Source organism: Notolepis coatsorum (assembly GCF_963971535.1).
Source record: "Notolepis coatsorum genome assembly, chromosome: 16".
Classification (NCBI taxonomy): domain Eukaryota; kingdom Metazoa; phylum Chordata; class Actinopteri; order Aulopiformes; family Paralepididae; genus Notolepis; species Notolepis coatsorum.
In genome coordinates this window covers 24265054-24277382 of record NC_140180.1, presented here as the reverse complement: position 1 = coordinate 24277382, position 12329 = coordinate 24265054, and the positions used below count along the sequence as shown (strand labels likewise).

The window sequence follows — 12329 nt, the reverse complement described above, 5'->3', positions numbered from 1 at the left end:
GTTACATTAGTAGTTCCTTGAGATAGTAGCACTTTGAGTTAGAGCACAGGGTTTTGGTGTTGGTTTGCACATAGGTTGCGTGCCCATGAGCCAGGGTCGTAACACTTTCAATTTCAGTTCCATTTAAATTCAGTTTAATTTCACAGTCGGTAGGAACACCTATAGCCATTCTACAACAATTTAATAGGCTGACTCGTTTTTTCAAGCTGTTATTCGTTTTAATAAGGGATATGTACATGTACATTTACATTTAGTCATTTAGCTGACGCTTTAGTTTTATCCAAAGCGACTTACAAGTTCAGAAAGTTCAACTTTTAATTCATAACGTTCGGGTCCCTGAGGAGCTGGAAACACGGCGTGTATTCTCGAGAATAATAATGCAGGTTATATTATCCTGACTAAACTTGGAATACCAGAAAATAGATCTTATAGACGGTATAATGGAGAAATATGCAGCCCCATGGCGAGATATCCTCGCGAGTTCAGCTGAGAGCAGTGAGTTGTGAGAAACACAATCCCTCCCCCCTCTCGCTCTGAAGAATGATATGCATAGATCACTCAGTGATTTAACACCTATCAGCGCGCGCGTGCATGTACGTGACGCGTTGTAGTCCCATGAATACTGGGATAATTTAGAACTATACAATTGAGCAAGAATTAAACATATTTACAAGTCATATTATGTTTAGCAAGTAAGGAGACATAGATTACATCTCAAAGCACTCGAAATTGGCATTTTTCTATTTTTACCGATTTCTGAAAAGATGTACTTTTTGAGCATTTGGAAGACATTCTAAATTCTTTTGTTCTCCGCCGACGGGTTCAAAAAGCCCCTTGGGCTCTAGAGGGTTAATGACGTTTGTAATAAACCAAACCGTTTGTAAATCGGTTGAAAATTTAGCAAGCTATGGTTATTTCAATAGTACATGCACCATAGACATTCATGTTATGAGTGGGCGTGCTGCCTGTGACCGCCGGTGAACTACGCTGGAGACTCCTCCTTGCACCATCTAGTATATATCTATGGCCAGGAACACACACGCGCACACTCTCTCACATCAGGAGCAAGGAGACACACTGGTAAGCGGAGAAGCCGCCCGGCAGACAGTAAGATTTAAGTGAGTTAAATGAGGACGGTATAGTATTTGTAGGATTTAAAAATTAAGGAAACTATAATCTTTTGGAACCGCAACTGGTCTGTCTGTTGTTTTTATTATGCAACCCCAACACCTGAAATTGCCACACAGTCCAATGTTAGCTTAAATCTTTTAGGCCATACATATTGCACACTCTACAAAATACGAGTACCAGTCTAGGTAACTGAAGACGTTGAAGTTCCCCTCTGAAGGTGACTGTGAATGCTGTGCGTTTATATGTCGCTTCCTTGTTTTGATCTAATCATGCTGCCATCCATCCTTCCTCAGAATGCATTAAGGCCTACAGAAGAGGCTATGGAGAGACATTTCAGCACACGATCCCCCAGGGCGGCTCCTCGCTGGAGTTCTCCCCCCGCGGCGCTCCCCCCGAGGCCACGCCGGTGGTGCTGTGGAACCGGACCGACCCGGCGACCGGCGAGACGGGCCGGGGGTTGGTGCAGCAGGACGGGAAGGTCTGGGTGGCCGAGAGGCTGACCACGGAAGACCAGGGCAACTACACCTTCAGGGACGAGAGCGGAGAGGTCGTCTCCCGCAGCATACTCGCCGTCCACGGTGAGCACCGGTCTCTGCGGCTCTGGGATGGCGGGAGGGTTGAGAGGGGAGAGAGCAGCGAGGAACTACCGAGAGGGCAGGAAGCAGTTGACATTGTTCTGGGAATCTTTAAACTTTTCGGCTGGGTGGCGTAGCGGAGATTGCACTCATCACCAATGCAAGAGACTCTGGTATCGAATCCCAGTCTCAGCATTGCCTTCGACTTGGGCCGGCCGTCGTACTGGCTCATTTGGCAGAGTCAGCGGGTGGAAAGTCGATGGGTGGGGATTGGACGTTGTGGACGGCGACTCCTACAGGTCGGTTGGGTGACTCATGCACAGCAGAGACGGGAAGTATCGGGGGCAGCGTGAGCCTCCCACGCGTTACTCCTCGCCACTGAGAGTCCTCGCTGTCTGGTGAAAAGATGCGACAGGCTGCCTCCTCGTGTACCGGAGGGGACACGTGATACAAGGCTTCTATCCTCACTACAATCGACCAGTGGGGGGCATAGTCTAGCAACGTTCAAGACAAGGGAGGGGAGAATTGGCAACACGAAATTTGGATGGGAGAAAAATTGAAAACATTTGGAGAAAAAGTGGATCAAAAAATAAAACTTCTATTTGAATCTAAATGTAACATTTATATCTTTGTTTTCCTTTCCTTCATCCGTCACATACCTTCGCTATACTATTCCCCTCTGACTCTTTTTCTTTTTTCTTTTCCTTTCTTTCCATTCATCGCTCGCTCTGCTCACGAATCCCATAATATGGGCGCAGGACACACCTTCAATATCACCCGCTCCATGAAGGAGCCTCTAAACCTGCCCCTCTTTCTCCCCGTCCCTCACGCCCAACTCATTTTTACCCCTTCCCGCTACCCCGACAAATCGTCCCTGGGCCCGTTTGACCCCTGGCCCCCCCACGGCCCCGTCCAGCTACTCCGAGACGGCCAGATAGTGGACCACGACATGCGCTTCCGCGGCCTCCTCTCTCTCAGCAGGGACGGCTCCACCGTGGTTTTCGCGAGGCTGACCGCGAGGCACAGCGGGATGTATGACATCAGGGATCGAGAGGGCAACCTCGTGTCCTCTACCACCTTACATGTGGCTGGTGAGTAGGGTTGGGCATCGTTTGGATTTGAACGATTCCGATTCTCCATTTCGATTCCTGTTCTAAACGATTCTCGATTCCGATTCTTTGATGTGCAGGTCAAAACAGGTCACAGCTTATTTCGCAGGAGAAGAAAAATATTTGAAAAATCATTTTTTTTTAAAGGGGAACTATCTTATAAATGGCCTTTTTCAGTGTTTAGCATTGTTTCCTAGCTATGTGGACTTATATTAATATGATCTATGTCTCTAATTCTCATATTGGCGCATTCTTCCAATTCTCCTCTCACAATATTCACCCTCACTGAACTGAGTCATCTGAAAATGTGATGATTTGTGATGTCAGAGAGACACCGCTGCATGATAATGTCCCAGATGCCGCGAAGGCCACACAGTGGTTTAGGAGCCCAGCCTCAAAACAGCTTAAGATCTTCAGGTAGAAAAATGCTGTTTTTGAGGACTTGATTAGAAATACAAAACAATGAATTAAAAAATATATATAATTACAGAGGTGTTCCATAAACTCACAGGAATTGTGTAAAAGTGCCCAAATAGTGAAAGAAATAGTCAAATAGTTCCCCTTTAATATAATATTCACATTGTCAGTTGACTTGATACAGTTTAATTTGATTGCTGTACTGTAACTAGGGTATTCAATTACGTAACTTCAAACTTCAATAACTAACTGTAAAACTGAAACCTACTGAAATAACATTGCAAGTTGGCAGCAGTCTAAAAAACAAAGAGCTGCAGCCCAGGTGGGTGTTGAGATATGAAACAAAATAAAAGTCATGTGACAAATTAAATCAAAAACAGTTCTTGTTGAGGAAGATTATCATGTCTGCCTTCTCAGGCAGTAAGCGTGACCGTTACGCACAGATTGTGTTTCCTGCAGTGGAGAACACACGTTCACTAGGCATTGAGGAGGCCTGGTGTCTGGGGGTGTGTTTGTTTGTGCAGGGCAGACCAGGTATGGTTGTAACGTGGGACAGATGGGACGCCTTGAATTCCTTCAATCAGAATCGGGCTATAGGGCGACGTCAATCATTCTGCAGCTCGGTTAGGTTTTTGTTCCATACAAAATAGCATTAATTTAAAGGTTGTTGAGGTATGAAATTAACTTTTTCATCAGACACATTTTTGGATTCTGTCCTGGGGTCTAATGTCTTGGAATCTAAACAATTATTAATAGAATAGATGGGCATCGATTTTTGAATATTCAAATAGTTGTTCAATTAAATAGTTTATGCGAATATTGTTTTGTGCCTTGTTTTTACCGGCATCTACACTATGTAGTGTATTGAGAAGGGACCATATTAACTGTTACACCGCTGAATGGCATGCTGGCTACAGCTCACTAGCTACTAGCCAGGTAGCATATCAGTCTGTTAACGGCTGGGAGAACAGAAAAGAGTGACCGGAGATGTTACTTTGTTTCACTAAGCTCACACATTTAACCTCTTAACTGGTGCCGAGAAAAGTGGCAATTTTTTAACTTGAACTTGAGCACTGCATACTTTTTCTTATAGTGTATCTTTAAGGTCTTTTGGTCTCTTTTGAAAGATAACATTCTGAAGTTTCTGATACAATAAAGATTCACTTTTAGTGCTAATGAAATATAGTAACATAGGTCTGTAGGTATATATTAAGTCTTATGTAGTAAATGTCCAAATTTCATAAAGGTCTGTTCAGAAATGAGTGATTAGGAGTGATTTAGGCAAACTGTGAAAAAAGGAAAAAAAAAGCTCTCCAGGTTCCAGTTTTCTCATTGACTTCAATTCATTCAGGGGTTTTTCCTCTTCCTGTTTTCCCTCGTGACTTTTCACCTAGATCCCTGATTCGCTCATCCCCAGGTGGGGTATCATTGGAAAGCCAAATTCATGGCTACAACCCTGTCTAATAATTTTCGAGATCGCCAAATGATTGACGGAGCTCGAGCCTCTGGAGTCTGGGGTGGTAATCTGACTCTGCCGTGTACTTTGGCGCACACCTCGCATATCGGCATACAACTCGAGAACCACTGAATGGATTCTGTCGCCTGAAACGGAAATCGACAGGCAACAAATAGGGCTTTAATTCGATATATATATATTGTATTAAAAAATATGCAGACCAGAGCCGCTAGAGGTCGCCAAAGTGGCGTGTCGCGCCGGTGGGCACATGAGGTTTAGGTAGGGCCCTATGGAATCTGCAATCGTGGAGGATTTCACAGAATTTAGATATTAACACGGAATTCTGAATTATCGCAAAATGGCGTGGAATTTTCTTAAATTATACATAAATGGGTTTTCATATAAATCAATCTTCACTACGACTTTAAAACGGAGATGCACAGAAATCGCCGCTATCAACCGAGACAACGGACCCAGTAGGCTACTTTGTTGGAGGTGTGAATATATGCAGAGAAACATTAATATATTTGGAAACGTTTGTGTTAGATTGTATCTGAATCTCTCCGTTGCATAAAGGCTGGCAGTGCGTGCTTCACCCACTGACTGACTCTCTCTCTCTCAAGTAGCCAAACGTTACACTATAAAAACGAACTGGATACATAGTTGATTTAACTTCATTAGCTGAAATATTATATTCATTAAGTCTGCTATAAGCCATTCTCCCTTCTCCATTTCTGTGTGTGTGTGTCGCGTGCGCCCGTCCCATCTCTGGTCTTTGGAAAGACCAGATGAGGTCAGAGGAGTTTGTATTTAATTATTTAGTTATTGCACTGGCAGTTGAACTGAAATTGAAGAAAAAATAACTCCTAACTGAACTGGCAATGAACATTGAACTGCACTGACACTGTTTGCAGATGTACTGTTATTAAATTGAGTTAAAAACATAATTTGGTATTTTTTCCTTTTTTTAAATCCAAAGGAAAACAAATTTAATCAGATAAATCTAAAAACGGGAACATTTAAAACCGAGAAATCCAAAAAAACAGAAATTCATATCCGAAAACAAGAAGAGATAAAAACGGATTTCATAGGCCCTAGGTGTGACCGTAGAAAGGGTGACATTTGTAATCATACCTGAACCAGACTACACCTGTAGCAATTAATTAATTAAGCAATTAAGATTGGAAAGATGCAATTATCCAGTAAAAATCTTACACTAACTGGTCTCTTTTTGTATTTTCTTGTCTGGGGTCAACTTCTTTGGGTTTGCAACAAACTACAACCCTGCACTAGCATCGGCTTCGCTATCCATGTACCATCAAAATGTTTTGAGTGGTGTGAAGAGGTCATATAATTGTCACAATAACATCATAAATAATGTGTTCCATCTTGAGAATTTGATAAAAGAACAGTATATTTATGTTGCACAGGGAAGGGTTGTTACATATTGTGCATCTTTTATGAAAATATTTAAGTATGATGATTTCAATAGTAGATACACTGACATTTATGACATGACAAGTTGGTTGTTCCACTGAATGTATTTTTTTATTATTATTGTATTTTCTAAAAGTGTAACGACCGTCCTTGGTATGTGTATCTTGATGCATTATTTTATACATGCGTGTCTCCATTCTGTCCATATTCATCCTCTGTCTCTGCTCTGTCCAGATGGGAGTGGTAAATGGCGAGCGGTCCTCAAGTCCATCTCTGTCCCCTCTGGTATGTTCGTGTCCTTGGCTTGTTTCATTCTGTTTATGAAGCGCTACCCTACCTGCGGCCTCTCGCAGATCATCAACGGCTTCAGAGTGAACCACCCTCCTCCACCCAGCACCAACATCCAGGTAAGGTGTGTGTGTGTGTGTGTGTGTGTGTGTGTGTGTGTGTGTGTGTGTGTGTGTGTGTGTGTGTGTGTGTGTGTGTGTGTGTGTGTGTGTGTGTGTGTGTGTGTGTGTGTGTGTGTGTGTGTGTGTGTGTGTGTGTGTGTGTGTGTGTGTGTGTGTGTGTGTGTGTGTGTGTGTGTGTGTGGAGTTGGGATTCATTCATTCATTGAGGTAAAGCATAATTACAAACATAATAAATACATGATAAATATACAATTGGTGCAATCATGGTGTTTTTTTTACATTAAATTAAAACAACTGCAGATTATGGTGGAATAGAGTTTGTTGTTGTATGATGTTTCACGTAATCGGGGGCACGAAAGCTAAAAGCAGATTTCCCAAGTTCAGTACAAATTCTAGGTGCTTTTAAGTGTGAGCCAGTGTAACGGAGGTCCGTGAGTAATATCCACAGTCACGATGGACGTGTGTGTTGTGAAGTGACCGTGGCCGTTAAACTCACTTCCCCATAACAGTAAAAGACACATAGATACGGTACCCAGGAGTGAATTCACCTCTTAGTGCAGCGGTCTATGTTGTTGCCCACGGCGTGGGAGACCCGGGTTCGAAACTCCCTCGGGGCATCGACATTTAACACAACGCAGAAGGAGTAACATACGATCGGTCACACGGTCACCAGTCATTGGAACGTGTACCATAGGGTCCAGATGTCCGGGATTTTGTGAATCATGGATCATTTTGTGTGTGTGTGGAAATGGATGTGCCATATGTGTATAATGTTGGAAGATCGTTCTTGTAAACAGTTTGATCTGATATGGGTAAAGTCGTGCAGCTAACCAGAGGTGTAGAGGATTGTGGTTTGTTCCCTTCTCTTAAATTTTTTTCCTATTGGAAATGAGCCTCGGAAGTCAGTCACAAGTCATACGAGTGAGTCGGGCAAATGGAATTTTTTTTTAACGTAACGAGTGTTCTGACTGGCCGAGGACATAGGCACTAAGCCAGGAAGATGCAGCAGTATGAAGAGAGTACAGTCGGGCAGAAATCTCAATTTGACAATAAAAGGGAATGACCTAGGCAACTATCGTATGAGGCCAACGATATATTGATCCGTCAACCATAAGGGTTGGCTTCACATACTTACCACCTCTAACATTATCTCCCGTTGGAGACATAGGTTCCTAAGGCTGGGCCATCCTTGCTCCCCCTCTATTATCCCCCCATTAGTCCTTAAATAGATAAGTCGAGCATCTCACCATACCTCTATCTAGGCAAATTGGTTGGAGATACCTGTAATTCCTTAAAAATAAAAGCAACACCAGCAACCTAAACAAAAACCACAAAATACTGATATAACCTCGGTACAACAGCATAAGCATAACATAATTATAACTGTGGCCCACATTAAACGTAGGCCAAATGCCAAAACAACAACAACAGGCCTCTTAGCTGAAACATTGTGGGAAAAGAACGGCTAGCTTGAATGAGCACATGTAGTCCTGCACACACAAGGTTAGCTTGATGTGACGGAGCATAATGTAATTCACGCACATGGCCGTGTGCAGCACTCCAGCAATTGACCAGCTAGCTTAATTTAACAAAGAAAAAAAGAATTAAATAAACCTAGGTTAGCCTAGCCTGTTACGATAGCACACAGTGTCAATGTAATTGTTAAGCTAGCTGGAGTGAGTACATGTCAGCTAGTTTCACATACTCCTTCGCCATTATTAGCGGCCATATCTGATGGTGTTCCTCTTCCTTCATTTTCACAGAGAGTCTGGCAGGGTATAGCAAAGTTGGGCCTCTGCCCAACTCCACAACCGGGCCATGGCCTCTCGATATTCCCCTCTCTGAGCTAGCACTTCGGGCGTGAAGTCATCGAAAATGGCCACTTTACAATCACCAATATGTAATTGTCCCCTCCTGGAGCGGGCCGACCACATAATCAGCTCCTTCGTGCGTAGACTGTGAAGCCTCGCGACGATGGGTCTAGGCGCCTGGTTCCCGTCGGACCTCGCCGTGCCAGTTCTGTAGGCCGTCTCACACAATGGAGGGGTAGCCAGAACGTCAAGGCCCACAATCTGCTGCAACACGCCGGGCATAGAGTCCACCAGACTGCTCCCTTCAGACCCCTCCGGGACTCCCACAATACGGATGTTGAAACGTCTCTCTCTCTCTGCATCTCACAGATCGTAGCTTGCATCCCGGCCATTTCCGATTGCTTATCGAGCAAGGCCCCCTCCAGGCTTAGTAGTCTCTCTGCCTGTCCGGACGTTTCCTCGGTTAGGGATATTATTTCAGATGAATTAGCCGTGGCAATTGAATTCAGCGATTCCACTCTCTCCATGACCCCCCCCCCCCCCCCCCCCCCCGCTGCCATCAACAATGCTTAAAAAACCTGTATACTCAACGTATATCTAACAAAAGATACTGTGAAAAAAATATAAAATAAAGACTAATGGGTAAAAGTGTGATTAAAATAACGTACTTTTGGGAGCTTAGGTGAAACACGTCCTCATCCTATGCCGCCTCTGGTTTGTTCCCTTCTCCTCGTGCTTCACAGAACTGTGTGTGTGTTGCTCCTATGTGTTCTGCAGGACTACAGTCAGCCTGGGCCACAGCCCTCCGGCTTCTATGGTCACACGCAAAGGAAATTGAGCCTAAGACCCAGCCCAACTTGTAGTGGGGTAAGTTTATGAGCTTATTTTGTTTTCACTTCATTGTTGTTGTTTTTTTATACAACAATGATAACGATACACTTTTTTCACTGCAAATTCTGAATGTGTGTGTGCATGTGTCTTTTCAGGGTTATGCGCCTGTTAGTGCAGATAGAGGGTCTCAACTACCCCCAGTCACTCTACTACCCCCAGTCAGTCTAACAGCTGGGGACCAGGAGGCTGGCAGACGGACAGCTGGAACCTCTGCTTATCCTTCTTCCACTATTGAAGTAATAATACTATAATAATGGTGTCTGTGTGTGGAATCTCTCCACTCCGCTGTATTATTATTATTATTATTATTGTTGTTATTATTCTCATGCCTTTTCCGGTCTCGTTTTTTGTTTTTGTTTTTCTAGGTCCCATCTAATGAGACTGAAAGAAAGTTGTCCTTCTCCGTCCCCGGGGCGTCAGATTGCCTCCACGCGTCAGAAGACTGCGTTCAGTTCCAGATCGAGAAAGGCGGGGACAAGGAGAGATTGAGCCAAGCGAAAGACTACTTCTCCACCCTGCCGCTGGACACCGATGCCCCTGAAGCCTGCAGCAGCTACACTTCAGACAAACTCAGTTTCTTATAGGGCACGTGGCAGGGTGTGGTTCTAAGGAGGAGGGAATTGTATTCTATAGGGGAATGGAAATACTAGAAATCAAAGGGATGATTCAATATGAAATTATCAAGTCAAATAATCGTGTTGCATCTGATAAAACGGTTTTATAAAATTTTTAGTTCGTCTTATTTTTTAAATGTTTATGAAATTTAAGCCGTCTTGTCATGGATACGCAGCGTCACGGGTTTGATAACATCCAGCAGTTCACTACATGCTTACTTATAACGATTTCATGACTATACCAGCTATGATTATAGATACACATATGACGACAGTCCCAAAGCCCAGCAGCTTGACTTAACCGGTGAACCAGTGAACAAACCAGTGATGCTCCGTATCCATGACAATATGTCAGATAAGACTGATGGCTTAAAAAATAGGCTTAATTTTTTTTTAAATACAAACGTTGTATCAAATGTGACATTATTTGACTTGCAAATATACATTCATTTAGAATTATCCCTTATTTTTAGTGTTATCATTCCTCTTTTAAAGGACGGATCAACTGTAGATTTATCGGATGCATTTTAACCAGTATGGTAAAGAAAAAAGAAACATCTCACCTGTGCCTTTGACCTTGTATCGCATAATCTGGTATTTTGTCTAATTTTAATCTTTATTCATCACAAAATGACCGATAATCCTTGTGTTCTGCATCGTCCACTTATTGACCCTGACCACACTCCTACGCAGAGCTGTTTCTACGACTGTACGTCGTCGTCACAGCCTGTTATAAACGCCTCTGCCCAAGAGGGCAAAAATCAACCAAATCGGGACATCCGTGACCTAAATAGTTTGAAAGAAAATGCTCCTATAACGTTGAATTGGGTGTATACGTACATGGTATCACTAATAACCAAAAAAGTTACATTTACAGGGGCCAGTTTCAAATAGCACCCTCCCGTAGGTGCTCTTTGAGAGCAGTTTTGAAGGTGGGTAGGGATTCACATTATTTTACGGCTGTGGGTAGGGCGTTCCACATTGATGTACAGTATGTGGCATAATTGCTAAATGTGTTTAGTCCCTTGTTTGTGCCGAATCTGGGTTGAACATGATTTGTGGAACTCCCTCTGGTGTTGTGGTCATGGTATTCACTGACCTTTGGGAAGTATTTCGACATGTGAGTTTCATCGTTTCCATGGACACGGTGAATAAACAAGGCTGTACAGAAGTTAAATTATTTTACTTTTTTAAACTAATTTTCTGTTCTTATTTATAAAAGAAAAAATATGTAAAAATGTATGTTAAGTGAAAATAATACGAGTAAAGGTAGCGAGTTACTTCCTGTTTGGGCAGAGATGTTTGACGGTGGAATGTCGTCTATATAACTCTGCGTAGGAGAATGGACCCTGACGTGCGTGTTCCACTCCAGTAAGCTCCTTGGCTGTTACCTACCTCGGGACCAATATAACCTGCACTGTACATTTGCTGTGTATGTATGTATGTGTATATGTATGTAATGATAGTTATTTTATTTTATTTTTATAATACACTATAGAAGGACTTGAGGGCATGTGGAAAACTGGGGTTTTTGGTCCGCTATGGGGAAATGTTTGTCTGTCAGTCACTGAGTAGTTATATATAAAGTGTTATTGTGATTGTACCACAGCTTCAAGTTTCAAGTTTCTTTAATAGTTGTCATACATAAGTACAGAATACTTTTATACAAAATGCTTCTTACTGTTACGCTCCAGAGACTGTGCTAGACAAGATAAGTATGAAATAAAATAGTAATAGCATGTAAAATAGAAGTAAAAATAGAGGTCACAGTGTTCAGTATAGACATGTACAATGTTCGATGCAGAATAGAAGTAACTGAGTTACCATACAATATACTACTATGCAATGTACTAATATACAATACTATATAGTGCAGAGCAGAAATGGGATTAGGTACAATTTACAGTAAGGTGTACGAGTTGTAGTGCAAATCCTTTACCAATAAATATAAAGTGTAAAGTGTGTTTAGGTGGTCTAAAGTGTGGAGAGTGGGTGCTGCAGTGTGTTGTTTGTTTAAGTGAGTGTGTGTGTGCTGTGTGCATTTGATGGTTGTAGCATAGTGTTTATTGTTCGTTGAGCAGCCTGATGGCCTGGGGATAGAAGCTTCTTCTGAGTCTTTCTGTGCTCGCCTTAAGACTCCGGTATCGCTTGCCTGACCGCAGCAGTTCAAAGAGGCAGTTGTTCGGGTGGCTGGAGTCCTTGATGATTCTCTTAGCCTTCCCCCTGCACCGCTTGTTGTAAATGTTCTGGAGGATGGGAAGCCCCCCTCCAATTGTGCGTTCGGCTGAACGTGTCACTCTTTGTAGTCTGCTACGGTCTTGTGCAGTGCTATTCCCAAACCAGGAGGTGATGTTGCCAGTCAGGATGCTCGTTGTACATGAGTAGAAGTTCTTAAGGATCTTCTGACTGACTTGGAACTTCCTTAGGCGCCTGAGGAAGTAGAGGCGTTGTCGTGCCTTCTTCACAACACTGTCAATG

The 12329-nt window shown here is 43.0% G+C and overlaps 1 protein-coding gene across 3 annotated transcripts in view; it reads left to right on the top strand.

Moving 5' to 3' along the window:
- The window catches only part of LOC311242618 (uncharacterized protein), a 35703-nt gene extending 24249 nt beyond the window's left edge, over positions 1 to 11454 (top strand). For 2 of the 3 annotated variants that reach the window (XM_084331609.1, XM_084331610.1), the window contains 6 exons: positions 1425 to 1709; positions 2465 to 2797; positions 6360 to 6532; positions 9124 to 9213; positions 9333 to 9473; positions 9603 to 11454. In XM_084331609.1, coding sequence (XP_084187735.1) covers positions 1425 to 1709; positions 2465 to 2797; positions 6360 to 6532; positions 9124 to 9213; positions 9333 to 9473; positions 9603 to 9821 — 1241 coding nt within the window. In that variant the 3' untranslated portion in view covers positions 9822 to 11454. The remainder of the gene's footprint in view (positions 1 to 1424; positions 1710 to 2464; positions 2798 to 6359; positions 6533 to 9123; positions 9214 to 9332; positions 9474 to 9602) is intronic. The other variant, XM_084331611.1, reaches the window with a different exon arrangement.
- The last annotated feature ends 875 nt before the right edge of the window (positions 11455 to 12329 follow it).